The sequence below is a fragment of the Gallus gallus genome, chromosome 17 (assembly GCF_016699485.2).
Source record: "Gallus gallus isolate bGalGal1 chromosome 17, bGalGal1.mat.broiler.GRCg7b, whole genome shotgun sequence".
Classification (NCBI taxonomy): Eukaryota; Metazoa; Chordata; class Aves; order Galliformes; family Phasianidae; genus Gallus; species Gallus gallus.
In genome coordinates, this window is record NC_052548.1 from 1,224,628 (window position 1) to 1,243,249 (window position 18,622).

Genomic DNA, 18,622 nt, shown 5'->3' on the forward strand with positions numbered 1-18,622 from the left:
GGGGAACTCGGCGCTGCCGGAGGTCACACAGCAGCCGCCTCCGCAGAGCGCAGCCCCACAGCCCCCTCCCCACGGAGCGCTGACCGCGAGCAGGGGGTGCCCGTCCCGCACCCTGCGGGAAGCTGCGGCCGACCCGAAGGCCCGGAGCTGGGGGCGATGGGGCTCTGCTGGCCCGGCACGCGGGCAGGGCACCGGGTCTCGTTCTTACCCGAGGGGAATTCGCTCAGGGTTGGGGAAATCCTGCTTGGTCGCGGCCAGGCAGGTCAGATCGACCGCGCCCAACCCGCGCCCTCGGCACCCGCGGGCAGCTCCGGTGTGCGCTGGGTGAGGTGGGAGCTGAGGGGCCACGAGGTGCTCCCGGGGACCTGACGGAGGTCCGGGCGCCACACGCAGCCACCGAACCGCAGCCGGGGCCGCCGCCGCCCACAGACACCAGCGGGGGGAGGAGAGCCGGGCACCGAGGATGAAGGCTTCCAGAGGAGCGGGAGCCGCCTGGCAGGGCCACGGGCACCCCCTGCGCCCAACACAGCCGCGGATGTCCCGCAGCCGAGCAGCGGGGCGGGCGCGGCGTTACACAGAGGCCACGAGATGCCGCCCCCGAGGGGACAGCAGCCGTCGGGACGCAGCACGCGGCTCCGGGTGAGGGCGAGGAGGGGCGGCCGCACCAGGGGGTGCCCCGGAGGGGCGGCGAAGCGCAGCGCAGCGCAGCAGGCGGACAGCTGGGCGCTCGGCCCGCCCCTATGAGAGGGGCCCCGGGCCTCCCCCGGCACCGCCCGCAGCGCTCCGTTGGGGCGGCCGACGCACCGCCGCGTCCGCGCTGCCTTCACGTCTGTTCCGCGCTCCTTTCCCCGCTGCGCGTTTCTGGAAAGCAGAGGCACAGCCCCCGCGCCGCCGCAGCTCTTCACGGAACTCAGCGGAGAAAACCCCTTCGCCGTTCCCCGAGCGAAACGTGACGCCGGCCGAAGCGCCGAGGGCGGGAGCCGTCCGCAGACAGCGCCGCCCAGCGCCGCCACACGGCGGTACCGCGGCCGTCGGGCTTTCCGCACCGAGAAACCGGGGCGGCCGGGCGCTGGGCGGGACAGCACGGAACCGAACGCCGCCGGTCACGGGCGCCCGCCGCAGCGCCTCAACGCCGTTCCGTCCAACTGGGCGCGGCTATTGGTCAGCAATCCTGACAGCCCCCGCGGTTTAGGCCAATCACCTCTTGGCGCGGAGTTATTGGCAATTACAGTAGCCTATCAGAACGCAAAGATGTGTGGACTCCCTCCTCCAGCACGCCGTGCACACTAGCCAGTGAGAGCCGGAGACAGGTTGATTGTCAGTGCGCCGTACCTATGAAGAGGAAGTGCGTCACACCTGCCAAGGAATTCCTCGTTCTGCCAAAGTCCAGCGAGGAGCCTCTAGTCCCGCCCCCCGCCCCGGAGAGGTCGCCTTCCCTGACGGGCGTGAGCACAAACCTATCGGAGAGCGAGGCGGCCCGTGGGAGGGCGGCAGGGCCCGCCCCGCGCCCAATCAGCGGGCGGCGCTGCCGGATCGGCGGGCGCGGCACCGAGGCGGGGGCGGGGTGAGCAGCGGCGGCGTCGTCATGGCGGAGAGCGACTGGGACACGGTGACGGTGCTGCGCAAGAAGGGCCCCAGCGCGGCCCAGGCCAAGTCCAAGCAGGTCAGCGGGGTGGCGGCGGGGCGGCCCGGCCGGGGCCGAGGCGCGGAGGGAAGCGCGGCTGAGGCCCGGGGGGTGCCGCGGCTCGGCTGATGCAAGGGCCGGGGCGGGGCCGGGCCTCGGCTGCCCGCGGGTGGCTCTCGCCCGGCGACGGCTGAGCGCGGCCCTTCGCTCCCGCAGGCGGTGCTGGCAGCGCAGCGGCGGGGCGAGGACGTGGAGACCTCCAAGAAGTGTGAGTACGGCGCGGCCCGCGGCTCCGGGACCCCGGAGATGGGCGGGCGGCGGCTGCAAAGTGCGCGCGGCTCCCGGGCTGTTCCTCCCGTTGATCGCATACGCCGAAGAAGTTCCGTAGCTGCTCCGCTTCTCTGTGGGGCAGCTCTTTAAAATCCCCGTGTCCCGGCTGATGCAAATTCTGAAGCTCTTCCCCGCGGTGGTGTGAAGGCACACACAGCATGGACGGCCCGGCAGCTCTTTGAGGGCACTGAGTGTCAGAGACTGACGTTAGAGAAGGGATTCAGACTGACCAAAATATTCTGGTTAAGAAGAAACCAAGCAAATAACGCATTTCTGAAGCTTTGGCTTCCAGCAGAGCTACGCAGTGTTAGTGCTCACTTCTCAATAATATCAGAAACTTGGGTGGAAGCAGCTTTGTAAGCAAGCAAACAAGGCCCAAGTTCAGATATTAAAATCCCCCTATGCCGTAGCAAAAATATGCACGCGTGGAATGAAATTCAATATTAAATGGCCAAGTAATAGCAGAAACTTGCATGTATGGAGTGACGCTCAGATGTGCAGTAAAGAAAAGGGAGGGCCTTGAATGACTGTGTTCAGATGTCAGCATTTAACAGGATTGAGATAACACATTCCCTGACCTTCAGCCGGCAGGATACTGTTGAGGTCACTGCTGACGTTGGCATGAATCCTTGAAAGCTCCCTGGGATTCTGGGCAGCTGAGTGTTTAGAAAAACTGCTTTGATACCTCTTGGTGCAGCTCTGAGCCTTGTTTTGTTTGCTCTTGTGTTTTTTTGTTCTTGCTTTGAATGATAGGGGCAGCAGGCCAAAACAAACAACACTTCATCACAAAGAACACAGCCAAGCTCGACCGAGAGACAGAAGAGCTGCACCATGACAGAGTTCCCCTGGAGGTGGGCAAAGTAATCCAGCAGGGTCGGCAGAGCAAGGGCATGACACAGAAGGACTTGGCCACAGTAAGTATTGCCCAGCGCCCTCCGGCCTCTGCTCTCACTGTCTGGAGATGAATACAGGCACCTCGTGACAGCTGAGGTTAAATGTTTCTCCTGTTTCCATATGGGTGTTATGAACAAGAAGTTTGATGAATGTAACATCTCTGATGTCTAATCTCCAGAATTAGTTGTGTAGACTTAGGGAATTATTCCTGCAGCCTTTGAACATCTGTTTAGAGCCCAGGCAGTGTCACTGCCGATGAGCTGGAGGCTTCTCCCTGCTCCTCTTCCCATCAGCTCAGCATCAATGAGGTTTTTTTTTTTGTACTGTCTGTGCCTGATACTGTGTTCAGAAGCTCATTGCTTTACTAGTGAGCTTTAGTACTTGGTGGTTTTCGTCCTGGGATGCTAAGAGAAGTCTGTCCAGGATGTGTCACTATCACTGTGACACCCGGTTTGTGGAGGGAGGTGATAGACTGACCACACTGCAAGCCTAGAAGTAGGCTCTGTGTCCTCTGATCCTAATCTAAGTATCCTGTGGAATAATTAGAGATTGTTACTTATCTGTGTGAGTACTGGGAGTTTGGTTGAGTGTTTACTTTGCATGGAGCCAATGTTTGAGGCATATCATCTCTTTTTAGAAAATCAATGAAAAACCACAAGTCATTGCTGACTACGAATCAGGAAGAGCAATCCCCAACAACCAGGTTATGGGCAAGATTGAAAGAGCCATTGGTAAGTTGAGAAAGTAGACTTCACAAACACTGTTTCCAGTGTCTAAGCGGTGCTTTTAAGTTATTCATACTTCCGTGTCAGCACCTGTTCCTGACTGTAGGTTATTGAGGCTGTGGTGTCATTAAGGTGTGTGCTGATAAAAAGCTTGTATCTGCTGACTGAAACAAGAATGCAAAGCTTTTATTCTCCTTTGCTCTCCAATATTATGTGTAGATATGTGCCTTTGCACATACCCACGCATTGCATATGGCCCCTCCAAAAATTCATGATATGCTGTGGTGCTTGAAGGTCTGATGTTAACTCAGGAAAGTATCTTGCATCCACTAGTGTTGATGTGGCTCTCCTGTTCCTCTTTAGATACCATTTTTTAGAAACGCAGTGAATGCATGGGCAAATTGGAGCCTTTCTAGTACCTTCTCATGCTCCTATGAACTGAAGTATGATTCTTCCTGAATCTGTTTTCCGTGTCTTCTTTTCTGGACGCTCTCTCTTTTATAGCAAAGATTTTAAAGCTGTGAATGATCGAGTGCACAACAGCTGATGGCTGTGTCCTTTGTCTTACTCCAGGCCTTAAACTGCGTGGGAAGGATATTGGAAAACCACTCGAAACTGGCCCCAAAGGGAAATGACAACAAAGCCTCGAAATCAGTTTGCTCAGACTGATCTCGTCTGGCTGGTTCTCCTTAACCACCGGAATCTCTCTTCATATTGCCAAGCTGAACAAGAGGGTTTCAGACTTGCTTTGGGGGGGAAATCTGCAGAATCTGTACCTGCTGTAAAAAGGCAACCTTAAAGAAGCGATTGTCCTGATTTTGTTTTTTCCTTCCTCCTTTCCAGAGATTGATGAACTAAACCTTCCCCCCCCCCTTCTCCCCCCAGAAAAAAAATACTGCATCTAATTTGCCAGAAAACATGTGCATCTTGGTGTTTAGAAGCAGCTCATGTTAAGACACTTGGGGTTGTCTGAAATGTGATCATTTGATTAGAGCGACTTTGGGGAAGGGTGGGATATATTATAAATAACATGGGAGAGTTGGGGTTTGATCAGCGTCTGCATTTGAAATGATGACTCAGTCACTGCGTTGCAATGACATTTTTGTTTGTTCCTTCCAGCCTGTTTTAAAGAGATCTATAATAAAGTTTGATACCCTTCAGTTGCATAGGGTGGTTGCTTTGTGTTTACCAGCTGGCTGTAAATTTTTGTGGTTGGATGTTTCTGGTGCTGTTAGCACCCTTGCTCTTCTGGGAGCGTTACGGATCTACCTGAAGCGTGTGGGGTAACAGCTGGTGTTGTCACAGCATCTTCACTGCTCTGCTTCTTCCCATGCCTATTAGCACTGCAGCTTTGGCTTACAGCCCAGAGATGAAATCAATACTCCTTTTTTATCTTGTGCGGAGGTGAGTAGAATCTCTGGCATCGTACAAATCAAGGCTGATGCAGAGACAATGGGGCGTTTATGTGAAGCCAGAGCCCTCCTTATGTCCTTGTTAACCTTCCTGTTGTGCACTGCCAGAGTGGGAGCAGTGGTCGAGCATTATTAATACTTGTGTTTGATGTGACTGCGTGGCATATCCTAAGTGGAACGGAGCTGAAGGGAGAGTTGTCTACAGCAGGATAAGAGGAAAAGTAGGCTTCTGCTGCAAACCACAACAGTAGCATGCTGTGTTCCCTTCAGCCAAGCTGTGGAAGTTTCAGGAGAGCAGGCTTGTTAATGAGCCATTTGCCTTTGCAGAGGCTGAACGGGTTTGTCTGCTGTTGCAGTTACATGGCAGGCTTGCCAAGGGCAAGGGGATGAAATTGTTTTGAAAGCTGTGGGGGAAAAATGAGTGGTCCTGGGCTTAAGAGTGTGCCAGGGCCTGGCTGCAGCAGTGGATGACGTGGCCCTGAGCGCAGCCTGTGTCTGGGAGAGTTTTTCGTTTCCCAGTGAAATTGAAATGTGAAGTCCGAAGAGCCCTTGCAACAAGTGGGGGCTGTCCTGTGCGGCTGGGTTGGGACTGTTGGCTGCCAGCAGCTGCACTGCATAGCGCTTCCTGCCCCACCACCTCCACCCTCCCCAGCCCCGTGCAGTCCTCTCTGGCTGCTGGGGCTCTCCCGTGCCCTGGGAGCTGCTAGGTTGCTCCCTGGGGCTTAATCCTGGGAGTGGGAAACCCTGGATGTTGCACGATGGTACACTTTGCCCCTTCCGCCCGAGCAGGGGGCAGCCAGCAGGACCCTGCTCATCTGGGATGGCAGTTCTGTAAGAAGCCCCTGCTCCCTGGGCGTCAATGCACAGACACATCACGCTGCCTCCATGTGGTGCAGAAAGTTCATGTTACAAAAAACAGCAGTGCTGTTCCCGCGAGCGTGGAGGTAGTGGTGGAAACGGCCCCGCTGTGCCCCAGGGCTGCTGCCTGCCGCAGCTCTGCGGTGCGAGACGTGGGGCAGTGAGTGGGCTGTGGGGCTGCAGCTGTGGGCTGGATGGAGTGCGAGGTTCTGCAGGAGCCATGCTCTGCCCCGGGCACACCTTGTGGGCCGGAGGAGGTGGAGGGTGCTGCTGGCTTAGTTCAGTCTTCATCCCGCTCCTTTGGCACTTGTGCTATAATGACCTTGTCCTGTAAAGAAGGGTCAGCATGAGTTGATTGCAGTAAGCGTAGTCTGATAGGAAATATAAGGTTCTGGGGGGGATGACCCGTGTGCCAGCATGGGGGGGGCCCAGCAGCCATGCTGCACTGTGAGGCCGGGAGGGCTCCATCCTTTGGGATCGGCCCTGGCACAGCTGCAAGAGTTGGTGGCTCTGCTGGGGGCTGTGTGGCACAACCTCCTCAAAGGAAACTGCATGTAGTTTCAGCTGCCTCTGTGGGTTTGAAGGTGCTGGCTTGAGGAGAAGGAACAATGTTTGCACGACCCGCTCCCCAGCAGGGCTCTGGGGAGGAGGAGCACAGCCTCAGCTGTTTCTGGAGCAAATGCCTGCTCACAGCAGCAAAGTATCCAGGTCATCCCTGCAGCCCTGGGGTCACTCATTTGCCAGTGCTCAGATAAGGGGCAGAGCCCTTTGCCCCTCTCTGACGTGTTGGCAGCCCGTGGGCCCACTGAGCGCCTTCTGGGATTTGCTGAGCTTTTTGAAAGCATTGTTTTGGTGCTGCTGGGGGCAGCTGAGCCAACAGGAGAGTCCTGCACACCCCCCAGTGCCAGGGCTGCTGCTTACATCTTGAAAAGTGATGTTGTCGAAGCCCTGGGGAGTGTTGCTCTCCATGGCCATCCCGCTCTCCTGCGCTCTCCTCTTCAGCCAGTACCGGCCACCAGCTGCCACCAGTGCCAGCACAATGACAGCCAGCAGCAGGCCGACCACCACTTCTGCCACAAAGCTGCTGGAAGACTTCACTACAGAGGAAGAAAGATGCCGCCAGGTTTGCAGGGACCACGGTCACAAAGAATGTGTGACGCTGTTGTTGGGGATGACCCACACCTTTCCCTGGGGCCTCTAGGTTGGAGTCACAGCCTCCAGTGGCACTGTACTCAATATCATCCAGTGCCACGGTGCCGTCCATCGGCCACATCCGCGAGGTGATCTCAAAGACAATCTGTGTGGGAAGGTGCAGCGCTGGGCTCGGTGTGCAGGGAGGGCACCCAGCATCCCAGGAGGGCACCCACTCACCTGGAACTCACTGGGACTCTCCAAAGGCACTGTGCTGCTTTGCCAGCCTTGGCTCCGCTGCCCTGCCACGCTCCACGCCGTGTGCTGCCCTGCCGCGCTCTGCAGCTTCACCTGCAGCTCCCCGCCCGCTGCAGCACAGGGGGACAGCTGTCCCTGTATCAGCAGCAACTTGGAGCCCGTGGGAGCAGCCAGGCCCTCCATGGGACTGCAGTGCCCGGCAGAACCCCACTGCCCTGCTAGAGCTGTGCCAGGCTGCCCCCCCACGGCCCCCAGCCATCCCCTGGCTCCTGCTGTAGGCTGAAGCCCCCTCCCCCGGGGCAGCACCCACCCTTGCCCACCCCCTGGGACAGCTCTCACTGAGGTGCTCCGGGATGTCCATGTGGTACCAGAAGCGCAGGCAGCCGGCAGTGGTGGCGGGGAGGTGTTGGCTCTCCAGCCGGGCAGCGGTGCCCCCCGCGCCCAGCACGCGGGTGTCGAAGTGCACATAGTGACCTGGAGGGGCAGGGTGGCATGCGGGGTGGCCCCTGTCCCACAGCCCTCCCTGTTCCTCACTGCCTTTGGGTGCAGGCTGCGGGCCGCCCTACAGCCAGCTGGCACAGTGTATGCAGGGTTGGGGCTCAAAACAGGGCAGTGCTGCTGCCTGGGGGGCAACAGCCCTCATGGGGTCTGTCCTGTATGGACCAGCCCATACCTGGGGTTGGGACAGAGCTGACAAAGGCACCGATCTGCATCCCAGCCCTTTTAGGCCTGGGACAGAGTGGAGAGGACATTCGCGGGTAACCCCCTCCCTCCACAGCTCCTGCTGCTCCCCCCAAACCACACCAGGGCTCCCCGAGGTCCTCCTACCATCCTCTGTGCCCAGGGTGTGGTCCTGTTCAGGGCCGGGGTACTTGGCCAGGGGGACACCACTCTTCCAGCCCCAGGTGAAGCCGTGCAGGCGCTCATCTGAGGGGCTGCTCCAGCCGCACGTGTCCCACTCAAAGTCACAGGATGCTGGGTGGAAACGTGAGTTAAGACGCACGTGCGGCTGGGTGCTGGTGGTGGATGGAAGGGCTGTCTCCATCCCTGTGGCCACGTGTCCCCATGGGGTGCTCGGCACACATGCTCCCACCTGGCTCAGGGCAGGCTCCATCTGACACACGCAGGTCATCCAGTGCCATGTAGCTGCGCTCACTCCCAGCTCCCACCGCCTCAAACACCACCTGCAGGGAGGGCACGCTCAGGCTGGCAGCCGTGCGGCGCAGGGGGGACATCCATTGTCAGCACGGCCCCTCCTGCAGCCTCCATCCCACCAGGAGCTGCCTGGGGACCTCCCTCACCTTCCAGTCTGTGTCTGCCCGAACAGTGACGTGCCCGCGGTGCCAGGTATCACCCTCCATTGCGCTGATGCTGAACAGCTTCCTCTGCTCACCATTCTCCTCCACAAGGATGCTGAGAGTCCCTGCATGGGGCAAGGCAACACTGAATGGTGCCGTGCGGCATGTCCATGGAAGGGGCGGCACTCGGCCCAGGACACCCAACCTGTGCTGAGTGGGGGACACGGCTCGGGGCACGCAGGGCTCACCTGGAGCTGCGGCACTCAGCTGGTACCAGAAAGCCAGGCACTGGGCAGGCGCAGAGCGCTGATACAGCGCAGAGCTGAGTGTGGCCACGTGCCCCATGGGCAGCGAGTGCTTGCTGGTATTCACCACCATGTAATGTCCTGGAGAGAAAGAAGCCCCAGTGCTGTGATTGCCCCATGCCTGGCTCTCCTGGGGGGCACTGGTCTGCGTGGGCAGCCCCCATACGGCTGGGGGCCGTGGGCTGAGCGCTGCAGCCACACGGGCAGGGCAGGCAGCAGTGTGCCCAGAGCCCCAGGTACCTGTGGTAGTGCCGGTGGTGTGGTCAGCCATGGGGCCAGTGCCGGTGCCGCCGCTCTGCCAGTGCCACTGCCCACTGCCTGCCAGCCCGCAGGCGCCCGCCTCGAAGGAGCAGGAGAGCTCAGCTCCGCAGGCACCCGGCGTCAGCGCCACGTCATCCAGTGCCATGTCACCCACAAAGCCGTCCCGCAGCGCCTCGAAGGCCAGCTGCCACCGGGCCAGACGGCGGCTTCAGAGCAGCCCGGCCTGCGTGCCCCGGCACAGAGACCCGGCCCAGCACAGCCCCGTGGCACTGCACACCCCTTGCCCTCACCCGGTACCGCTGCTGCCCCGTGGCAGGGAGCGTCGCCAGCCCGCGGTGCCACACGCTGCCCTGGCTGCCCCGCTGGGTCCACAGCACCGTCTCCTCCGCTCCCTGCAGCTGCAGCTTGAGGCTCAGAGTGCCTGGGAGGAGGGCAGTGGTGGGAGCCGGTGTCGCATCCAGCCTCAAGACGGCATCACAGAGCCCGGGGCGTTCTGGTGAGGACGGAGGGCCACGTACCGATCTGCGGGCCAGCCAGGCGGTACCAGAAGGCGAGGCACTGCGGGGCAGCAGCTGGCTCCTGTCTGTAGGTGATGAGCTGTGCATGTTGCCCACGGCTCCATGGTGCTGAGGGGTCCACGGCCAAGAAGTATCCTTATCATCGGGAACAACCGAGCTGCACTCACCCATCCTTCTCGCACTGCCATGTCCCCAACGCAGGGACTGCGTGCCCCTGTGCTGCTCAGCTGAGCTCACCCTCCTCGCTCCCAGGGCTGCTCACGACACACAGGGCACATTCCACCCTGGGGACTGGGGCAGCGGGGCCGCTCCAGCTGCCCGGGGTGGCATGAGAGGAGCCAGGCCCTTACCCGATCCGGTGGTGTGGTCGGAGCCCTGCCCCTGTCCTGTGCTGCGGACCCACTGGAAGTCGCTGCCCCGGTCCGGGTACCAACCGCACAGATCCGCCTCGAAGTTGCAGGACAGCTCTGCCCAGAGAGAGGTGGCCGTGGTGAGGGCGGTGCAGATAAGGCACCCAGCGCATCTCCCCACCACCTCCTCCAGGCAGCAGTGAGTGTCGGGGACAGGAGGTGTGCTCAGCCCGGCCCAGAGCCCACCTGCAGGGCTGGGGACACTGAGGGCACCGGGTAGCCCTGCAGCTCAAGACACCCATGTGCCCCCACACACCCGCAGCCTCGGGGGGCTCCACGCCAGGGTTGCACTGCACGAACGTCACGTTGGCGATGGCGATGGCCTCGGGGTCCTGCAGCTCCGCCATCCCCAGCAGCTCGACCTGGGGGTGAGGGTGGGGGTGAGCCCTGGGGGCCGTGGCCCTGCGCCCAGCTGGGCCATCCCTTGGCCATACCTGGAAGGGCCGGGCCCTCTCCCCCAGCGGGATGTGGACGTGCTCCCAGGCTGTGCTGCCGTGCCCCCGCGTGTGCCAGGCCAGGTGCGTCATGTCCGTGGAGTGCTCCGTGACAGCAACAGCGAGGAAACCTGAGCATGAGAGATGGTGCGGGGTACCCGGGCAGCACTGCCCAGCAACACCCAGCCTGCAGCCACAGGGCTGGCAGGGCGCAGCCGGGCTGGGATACCTTGGGCGCCGCTGTGCAGGCGGTAGCTCATCTCCATGGCGCAGGCCAGGCCGGAGGGACCCAGCAGAGGCGTGCGGGCCTTGGCGGGAGCCACCATTTGTCCTTCTCCTCTCTGAAGGGCCAAGAAAGCCCCTGGGCAAGGAAACGGCCTGAGAGGTGGGGGCAGAGCCCCACGCAGCACCCCCAGGAGAAGCGCCCTGCTCCCATCTCCCCCAGCCCTCCCACGGGGACATCCCTCCGCCCAAGCAGGAGCAGCTCTGTGCCTCCTGGGCTCCTGTAATCCTGGGGACCAAGGAGCACTGTCTGGGTGGTGGGAATGGCCTCACCTGCTCCCACAAGGGCAGTGGCCGTGGGCTCGGTGGCCCTCTGCACAGCCCAGCGCAGCTGGCCCACGCTGGTGTCGTGCCAGCCCCCGGCCCCTTCCTCAAAGGTGGTGGTTCCTGCAACACCCATAGCTCAGTATAGACACAGCACGGTGCTTCCAGGACGCCCTGGGGCTGCAGGCAGGGTGAGCCAGGTGCCCCACATCTACTGCTGGCTCTCACCACAGTGGTTCTCATCGGAGCCATCAGCACACGCCTTGGCGAAGTCGCAGACCAGCTCGGCACTGACACAGCCCCCGTCATCACAGGAGAACTCCTCGGCCACGCAGTTGCTGGCACGAGCCCGGCCCGGCAGTGCCACGGGAGCTGAGTCTGATGCCAAAAGCCCCAGACTGGAGTGTGGCACTGGCAGGGTGTGAGGCCGAGCCTGGCTCCAGGCAGCGCCCTAGCACTGCCCTTCCATGGCCCCACCACGTGCCCCCCGCCCTAACTCACCCTGCTGCAGCACACAGCCCGGAGACAGGATCAGGTCATCCACAGCCACGGAGCCCCCGCTGCCCGCCTCCCCCGTGATCAGCACCTGCAGGGAAGCGCCACGGTGGTGGTCAGCACACCCCTGGGGAAGGGTCTGTGCGGGGGTTAGGGCGATGCTGAGCCTGCAAGTAGTAGGTCTGGGGGAGGGGTGCTGCCTTGTGCATGTCCCGTGTCCTGCAGCTGCCCAACGTGCCACCGGGTGCTGCTGGGCTGCCAACATGGGTGCCCCCACGCTGGGAGGCGTTGGCCGGGTGGGTGGCCATAGGGGAGGGCAGATGGGCTGGGGGAAGTTGTGGGGTGACATGGTATGTGTGAGGACTGCTCCCCCGTCCAGCAGGGTGGTTTCTGGGCTCTGGGAGGATTTGTAAACGGAGGATGTGGGGACGCACCAGGAGGCTCAGCGCTGGCCTCTGGTTACCAGTCCAAGTCTTATTCGCTGGTCCCATGAGAGCACACTGTGGGTGCACAGACCAGAGACACGGCATGGGGGAGCCCCTTGCCTTGGGGCAGTGCTGGTGGAGGCTGCTGTAAGGGGCAGGCTTTGGGGCCAGGGCAGTGCCACCACCGGGTCCCCGGTTGGAGAGGGGTCGTGGGTACCCCGCTCACCCAGCACAGCCCCAGCCCACCTTGAAGCTCTCTTTCAGGTTGAAGTCCACTCGCTCGCGGACCCAGCAGCTGCCTGTGTCCCCTGTCCTCTCTCTCACCAGGTGCTCGGTGGAGTTGATCACATAGGAGATTCTGAGGCTGCTGGTGGCCGAGCCATGGAGATGGCAGTACAGCACGAGCTGGGGCCGGGTGGTGGCAGTGAGGGCTGAGCAGGGGCACAAAGCCCCCACGCCCCATGAGTTGCTCACACATAGGGCTGGAGAAGCTTAGTGCTCCCACCAGGTACTGGAGATGCCACCAACCACCCCTAGACCCACCGTCCTCCCCAGACAAAGAGCCGTGGCAGCACTGACCCCATGCAGGGGTCCCTGTCCCTCACCCCCACCATGCCCGTGGGGCTGCTGTCCCCTGCCCTGCACATAAGGGCCCATAGTGACTCACGGAGCAGGAGTTGGTGGCCTGGAAAGTGGGGCTGCTCAGCCTGGCCACGCTGACAGCCCCCCCAGCAACGGTGTGGAGAAAATAGCCTGAGGAGACACCAAGATGGCTCTGAGCAGGGCTGGGCACGTGGGCACAAAGGCAGAAGGAAAAAGGATGGTGGGAGGCATGGCGGACCCACTGCCAGCACACACCTGTGGCACTGTTGGTGCTGTGATCCCGGGTGGGAACACCAGAGGTGGTCCCCAGGCCCACGCTTGTGTTCCTCTCCCATGTCGGCTGCCCAGCCTCCACTTCCCAGCTGCAAAGATCTTCCTCGAAGGAGCAGAAGGTGAAGAACTCTGTGGGGCAGTGAGAGCAGTGACACACGGACAGAGGCCAGCCATCCCCAGTCAAGGGGCTGCACAATAGGCTGTGCAAAACCCGCTGGGTGGTTTTGTCCCTGCAGCTGCAAAGCTCTGGGATAGAGCTGGGATAACTCATGCCATCCACATGCCACCCCGTGGTCCCATGGGCTCAGACCCTCAGCCCAACTGCTTCCCCCGGCCCCAGGGCTGGAGATGCTCACGGCACTGTTCTGCGTCTTCATCAGAGCCATCCCCGCAGTCATCGGTGCCATCACAGAAGCGGCCCAGGGCCAGGCAGGATCCTCTGCTGCAGCTGCTCTCCTCTGCCCCGCAGCTCTGCTGCCCAGCCGCTGGGCCGTGGGACACAGTGTCAGCACCACTCTGTGCCAGGCTCCCTGCTCTGTCTCCCGGGCTGCTCCCCACACCCAAGAGATGGACTCCCTCTGTCCACTCTGTGCCCTGGCCAGGACAGTTGACCCCAGACCACCACGGGCGGTGGGAGAGCTTGCACAGAACACCAAGGCCAAGCACCTCCCCGGGGTCCCAGCACCATCTCAGCAGCCACAGCACTCACCCAGCAAGCCGCAGTTCCTGAAGACAATGTCATCGAGTGCCAGCACTGCCCCACATGCGGGCGGCTGTGTCAGGGCGAAGGTGAGCTGCAGTGAGAGGTGAAGGCTGAGTGAGCCTCCCTGACAGCCTCTGCCCCCAGTGTAACCCACCATCCCCATCTCACCTGGAACTGCCCCTTGATCCGGCCAGGGTACGCCACCAGCTGGTGCCAGCCCTCAGCCCTGTGCTCGGGGCTCCGCCACAGCTCCACCACTGTGTCCCCAAACGCCACAGCCAGGCGCAATGTGGGGCATGCAGTCTGGTTGAGCCCTGCAGAGAACCCACAGGTGGCCATCGACATGGGCCTGCGCTGTGGGGTGACTTGGACCGGGATGGGAACACTTAGGTCCTGCCACCTCCGCAAATAGGGCATGGAAGAGGTGAGCGAGACAGCAGAGACCTATCTTGAGGTGTTCCATCCCTTCCCATTGCCCCCATGGTCGCCTCCTTGCCCTGGAACCCACTGCAGGATCCTGCGTACACTCACCGCTTCCCGAGAGGTGGTACGAAGCCCAAATCTCGCACGTGGCGGTCGCCTCCTGCATGACTGGTGACTGGAGCCAGGCCGTGGCTGTGGCCTTTGCCGGCGGGGACACTGTCACCATGAACCACCCTGGGGAGGGCAGAGCAGAGCGGGGGCTGCAGCCATGGAGCGACACCGGCACAGTGGCCAGCACTGCTCCTGCAGGCTCTGCCCCAGCACCCTGCCAGGACAGGAGATTCAGTGCTCTTGAAGCACCCTGGACTGGAGGAGCAGGAGCCCACGCTGCAGCCCCTGCTTACCCTGGTCTGTGCCCATGGTGTGGTCTGAGTGTGGCCCTGTACCCCACGAGTCCAGGCTGGCCCGGCCCCGCACCCATCTGTAGGTGGAGGTGCTCACATCCCGCCAGCCACAGTCATCATCCTCAAAATCACAGGTAAAGGGGGAGCCGAGCACGGCCGAGATCCCCAGGTACCCTGGGGTGGGGAGAAAGGGGTCAGGGCACAGCTGGGTCAGCCTGGGGAGCCACGGTGCCCCCACTCCATCACCCGCTCACAGGCACCCACCGCACTGGTTCTCATCGGAGCAGTCACCGCAGTGGCACACGAAGTCGCAGCGGTGCTCGGCCACACTGCCACAGCTGTTGACAGCAGCAGCCCTGCTGGAGGGGATGGCCCCGGCTGCCAGAGAGAGGAAGGGGCTGAAAACCCCATGGAAGTGCTGGGCAAGGGGCCACCGTGGGTGACAGAGGGTATATGCATTCATACTCCTGTGCAACCCCATTTGAGACCCCGCATAGGAGAGCACTGGGCTCTCAGCAGCATCATCCCTTGGACAGGACCTCCACCACTGCCCAATGGGCCGGTAGGCAGGGCAGGGCCTGGAGTAAGGCCAAATCCTGCTGGTCTGGGGTCCTGCCCCCCTTCCTGCCCTCATGGATTGGCATCTCCCACCACCAGCACACAGCACCAGAGACCAACAGGACAGCACCAGGGCAGTGGCACCAACCCTGCCACTCTCACCCCATTAAATCACAACCCTGGTCCAAGCCCCAGCCACCATCTAGGGGAGAATTGGTAAGGTTTGGGCATTTCCTCCCCATGCTGAGCAAAGCCATCAGTGTTGCCCAGCCTGACAGGGACTGTCTCTGGCATTTCCAGCACACGCTCACCCCAGAGAATCCCTGTTGTGTCTACAGGAGGAGAGATCTGGTGAGGGGGCGGTTTTCTGCCCCCCAAGCTAGGAAAGCTTCCACAGTGCTGTGGGGTGCAGCAAGCTCCCAGTGGGGCAGGCATGGGTGGGCCCTGTAGTGCTATAGCCCTTCTCACCCCCCAGCAAAACCCAAGGCACAGCCCCAGCACAGCAGACAACTCACCCAGCAGCAGCATGGCCAGGAGGAGTGTGAGCCCCGACATCACGGGCAGAAGGGATGTGAGGAGGGCAGAAGGGAGTCGGGAGAGGCAGCAGCCGGGGGAAGCCATGCCACAAGCACCAGGCTGGAATCTGCTCCCCAGGACCTGCTCTGCTCTGGACTTCAGCCCCTCTGTTATCTGTGCTGCTGCGCAGTGTGATTGCAACAGGTGTAGTAAAAGATGGGGCCCGACTCCTAAGTGTGAGAGGGGACACGTGGAGGTGAGGAACCCTGTGCCCTCCCACAGAGCAGTCACTCTGACTGGGGCACCCTGTGTGCCACCCCAGGGGGCATCAAGCCCCAGGGCAGAGCATCTCCTGTGGGGCTGATCCAACCGATCCATGACACTTCTCTCTCCTCCCTGGGTTTGATGCTTGAGATCTGTTTGGATTCAGGGAGCGGGACTGCTGATACCAGGAGGGAGTCAACTCCTGAGCTGCTTTTCCAGGGCACGGCTGCAGTGCTCTGATCTCTATGATAGATGACTTTCTTGCTTGCAGACATGAGGTCTCTCCTTGGGATGGTTTGATCCCTCCCCAGGTGACAAGATGCTGCCTCAGGGGGACACTTTATCAGGGAGTGTAGTGACAGGACAAAGGGTAAGTGATCTAAATTGAAAGAGGAGATTTAGGCTAGATGTGTGGAATTCTTCACTCCGTGAGCAGTAAGGCCCTCTGGCACTGAGGCCCAGAGAAGCTGTGAGTGCTCCATCCCTAGAGGTGCCCAAGGCCAGGGTGGCTGGGCCTCTGGGCAGCCTGAGCTGCACCCAGCCCGCAGCAGGGAGTCAGAGCAGTGATCTTTAACATCCCTTCCAGCCCAAACCATTCAGTGATCCTTATTCAAACAACTTCCCTACCTCAGATGAGGCAACAATGGAGCAATCCACACAGCCAGCCTGACCTGCAGCACCCTGAGCTCTCCTGTCACTCAAACCTCTGCAGCTTCCTCTGCTGCTTCACCCAGCCCCTCATTCCCCCTGTCTCTCTCACCACGGAAATGTAAGCAGAGAGCTCCCCTGAAAGAGCAAGCTGGGAAATACAAGGCACAGAAACCAGCACTGGCTGTCCAGAGGGTTAAATTCAAGGAGGACTGAGGTGTGATCAGTCACTGCCCACGCTCCCTGGAAGCTCTGTGCTGTTTCCCAGTGGCTGGGGGCAGAAGATGGAGACACACACAGCAGGCTACTGTCATTGCTCTGCTCCTTCTGCCCAAGAAGATGAGCACACGCTTTGCCCTTCCCTTTGTCAGGCAATGGGGACCCATCCCTTTCTTGCAGTTGTCTCCCAGCTCTGCTTGGTGCTCTCAGAGCTGCAGGACAGGTTCTGTTTTCACAGCCCACTCCACTCACTGCAGCTGCTCCCAAGGCTAATCCCGACACACTCTGCTGTCAGTTCCAAACTACTGCCTCCAACAGATGTCTGCAGAGCTGGAAGCCTGGGGACTTGCTGCCACTGTGAGGAAGCACCAGACTCACCAGACATGCAGGAAGGAGCTGAGCCATTAACACACAACCCAACAGGGCCAGCAGCGCTCCCCAGCATGTTTAATTCTCACATATACATGGACAAATCCTTGCCACAGGGGAAGCCGAGCGCCCACCAGCTTCACCCAGGTAAGGACTTTGCCCGCAGGCTATGCGGCTCCGTGGCAGGGAGATGGGAAGAGTCCATGGCACGTGGGAAGTGTGGTGACAGCGGAGACGGGCAAGTTCTCCCAGAGGATGGAAGCTCATCAGTGCAGTGAGTTCAAGAGAGAAGTCCAGTGGAGCTCAGGGCATTGCTGAGCATGGAGACCTCGCTGCCATTTTGTGAGCAGCGGAAGCAATCCCACCAGCTCTGGGCTGGTGCTGCCACCCTGCCAGGTCACATCAGTAGCCTTCATCTGCCCAGGTGATCTCATAGTCCGGATACTTGGCTTTCAGCTTCTCTGTGGTCACAGAATGATTTGCTCGCCCAAAGCCCTGCAAGATGAAAGGGAATTCAGGAGTAAAGCAGATGCAGTTACCACCTGCAGAAGAGCTTAGTGAACCACCGAGTCAAAGCAGTCAAATGCCCCGGGAGAAAGGACAGGCCCTATGTCTGTGCAAGCTGAATGGCTGTGACTGAAGCACAGCACTGGCTCAGGCCACGTGCAGCTCAGCCTGGAGAAGGCTGCCAGGCAGCACAGCCCCCATCTGAGTGCAGTGCCACACACCAGTGGGAGTAACCCCTGGAGATGGGAACTGGAAGGGAAGGGGGTGAGCACTGACTGGTGGGGTGGAAAAGCAGCAATGTGGGATTGCAGCTCCTGCAGGCACCCCCAGCACAGCACAGCAGCCACTCAGCTGCAGTCTGCATACAGCCACCCACTGCCGCCCTGTGCCGTGCAGAAGGACCTGCACAGGCACTACCACAGCTGCAGTTGCCAGGAAGGAAAAGCCACGTTCTGATCCCACACAGCCAGCAGGACACGAGGCCCCGGGGCTGCCAGCCACCCCGCAAAGGGGCAGCCCTTCCGCAGCCTCCCTCACAGCCAGGCACCTCCGCACCGCGGTGCCGCACACGGGACTCTCCCGGAGGCCGCTTCCGTGGTACCGCAGCGCCACTCACCACCGAGTACCCGTAGACGTGGATCTTCTTCTCCCGGCTCTGGTGGGAGATGCGGCCGCCGCCCAGGCACTCGCAGTCGAAGCCCTGCGGCTCCAGCTCGGCCGCCGCTCTGTCGTAGATATCGGCTGCGGGAGAGCGCACCGCGGGGTCAGGCGGCCCCGGGACGGCGCTGGGAGCGGCGGAGGGAATGAGCCCGCCGTAATCCCCGCAGCCCCGTCCCGCGGCGCCCCGGAGCTCCGGTGGTACGGGAGGGAAGGGGCGCCGAGCCCGGGAGCGCGCTGCCAAAGGGACCCCCGGAGCCGCTCTGCAGGAACCGCGCCCCGGCCGCCACCGCCGCCCCGCCCGGCTCGGCCCTCACCGTGGTACTCGGCCCAGCCGTGCCCGCGCACCACCTCCTTCCCGGGCTCTGAGGCGCCGGCGGCGCGGGGCCGCACCCGCAGCAGCACGTACTTGAACACGCCGCCATCGTCGATCTCCACGTCCACCACCCGCTGCAGCTCCGCTGCCGCCGCCGCCATCGCTCCCGCCCCGACGGTGGCCCCGCCCCTTCCGGGGCGTACGGCACAGCGCGGCCAATCAGCGTCAGGCCACGCCC

The 18,622-nt window shown here is 61.4% G+C and overlaps 3 protein-coding genes across 10 annotated transcripts; 1 reads left to right on the forward strand and 2 right to left on the reverse strand.

The window, feature by feature from the left end:
- The first annotated feature begins 1,538 nt into the window (after nucleotides 1-1,538).
- EDF1 (endothelial differentiation related factor 1) lies at nucleotides 1,539-4,739 on the forward strand. Its single transcript, NM_001006203.2, has 5 exons — nucleotides 1,539-1,663; nucleotides 1,841-1,892; nucleotides 2,708-2,868; nucleotides 3,486-3,579; nucleotides 4,147-4,739. Exons 1-5 carry the CDS (start codon nucleotides 1,586-1,588, stop codon nucleotides 4,206-4,208), a joined length of 447 nt encoding a protein of 148 aa, NP_001006203.1. The 5' UTR covers nucleotides 1,539-1,585; the 3' UTR covers nucleotides 4,209-4,739.
- Nucleotides 4,740-5,871: 1,132 nt separating this feature from the next.
- On the reverse strand, nucleotides 5,872-15,536 carry MAMDC4 (MAM domain containing 4). Of its 6 annotated transcripts, none has more exons than XM_015279615.4 (29): nucleotides 15,404-15,536; nucleotides 14,595-14,708; nucleotides 14,331-14,504; nucleotides 14,035-14,160; nucleotides 13,672-13,817; nucleotides 13,510-13,594; nucleotides 13,157-13,285; nucleotides 12,783-12,929; nucleotides 12,592-12,677; nucleotides 12,171-12,329; nucleotides 11,506-11,590; nucleotides 11,233-11,382; nucleotides 11,014-11,127; nucleotides 10,688-10,819; nucleotides 10,459-10,589; nucleotides 10,281-10,386; nucleotides 9,965-10,081; nucleotides 9,615-9,749; nucleotides 9,387-9,517; nucleotides 9,076-9,280; nucleotides 8,779-8,916; nucleotides 8,534-8,655; nucleotides 8,326-8,416; nucleotides 8,061-8,207; nucleotides 7,572-7,706; nucleotides 7,215-7,342; nucleotides 7,026-7,140; nucleotides 6,765-6,940; nucleotides 5,872-6,171 (listed from the first exon to the last, which is right to left on the reverse strand). In XM_015279615.4, exons 1-29 carry the CDS (start codon nucleotides 15,507-15,509, stop codon nucleotides 6,124-6,126), a joined length of 3,678 nt encoding a protein of 1,225 aa, XP_015135101.3. In that variant the 5' UTR covers nucleotides 15,510-15,536; the 3' UTR covers nucleotides 5,872-6,123. The 6 variants fall into 6 exon arrangements, 5 of the variants coding, with proteins under 5 accessions (XP_015135101.3, XP_024997192.3, XP_046757874.1 ...); XM_025141424.3 differs by having other exon boundaries at nucleotides 11,233-11,415; XM_046901918.1 differs by lacking the exon at nucleotides 7,572-7,706.
- Nucleotides 15,537-16,965: 1,429 nt separating this feature from the next.
- Nucleotides 16,966-18,569, reverse strand: PHPT1 (phosphohistidine phosphatase 1). Of its 3 annotated transcripts, none has more exons than NM_001277693.2 (3): nucleotides 18,478-18,569; nucleotides 18,028-18,152; nucleotides 16,966-17,399 (listed from the first exon to the last, which is right to left on the reverse strand). In NM_001277693.2, the coding sequence occupies exons 1-3, from the start codon at nucleotides 18,543-18,545 to the stop codon at nucleotides 17,335-17,337; spliced, it is 258 nt and encodes an 85-aa protein (NP_001264622.1). In that variant the 5' UTR covers nucleotides 18,546-18,569; the 3' UTR covers nucleotides 16,966-17,334. The 3 variants fall into 3 exon arrangements, with proteins under 3 accessions (NP_001264622.1, XP_015135021.2, NP_001264621.1); XM_015279535.4 differs by having other exon boundaries at nucleotides 18,028-18,196; NM_001277692.2 differs by having other exon boundaries at nucleotides 18,386-18,569.
- Between the last annotated feature and the right edge of the window lie 53 nt (nucleotides 18,570-18,622).

What these genes read in the sequence shown, in the direction of transcription:
- PHPT1 (NM_001277692.2), bottom strand. Translation starts at nt 18,545, where the DNA reads ATGGCGGCGGCGGCAGCGGAGCTGCAGCGGGTGGTGGACGTGGAGATC. An exon ending in CGGCTGGGCCGAGTACCACG is followed by an intron (nt 18,153 to 18,385) that starts GTGAGGGCCGAG and finishes GCTCTCCCGCAG; the next exon opens with CCGATATCTACGACAGAGCG. An exon ending in ACGTCTACGGGTACTCGGTG is followed by an intron (nt 17,400 to 18,027) that starts GTGAGTGGCGCT and finishes TTCATCTTGCAG; the next exon opens with GGCTTTGGGCGAGCAAATCA.
- EDF1 (NM_001006203.2), top strand. Translation starts at nt 1,586, where the DNA reads ATGGCGGAGAGCGACTGGGACACGGTGACGGTGCTGCGCAAGAAGGGC. An exon ending in CCCAGGCCAAGTCCAAGCAG is followed by an intron (nt 1,664 to 1,840) that starts GTCAGCGGGGTG and finishes TCGCTCCCGCAG; the next exon opens with GCGGTGCTGGCAGCGCAGCG. An exon ending in CACAGAAGGACTTGGCCACA is followed by an intron (nt 2,869 to 3,485) that starts GTAAGTATTGCC and finishes ATCTCTTTTTAG; the next exon opens with AAAATCAATGAAAAACCACA.
- MAMDC4 (XM_025141424.3), bottom strand. Translation starts at nt 15,509, where the DNA reads ATGGCTTCCCCCGGCTGCTGCCTCTCCCGACTCCCTTCTGCCCTCCTC. An exon ending in CAGGAACTGCGGCTTGCTGG is followed by an intron (nt 13,286 to 13,509) that starts GTGAGTGCTGTG and finishes CCCACGGCCCAG; the next exon opens with CGGCTGGGCAGCAGAGCTGC. An exon ending in TGGAGCCTGCCCTGAGCCAG is followed by an intron (nt 8,208 to 8,325) that starts GTGGGAGCATGT and finishes GTTTCCACCCAG; the next exon opens with CATCCTGTGACTTTGAGTGG.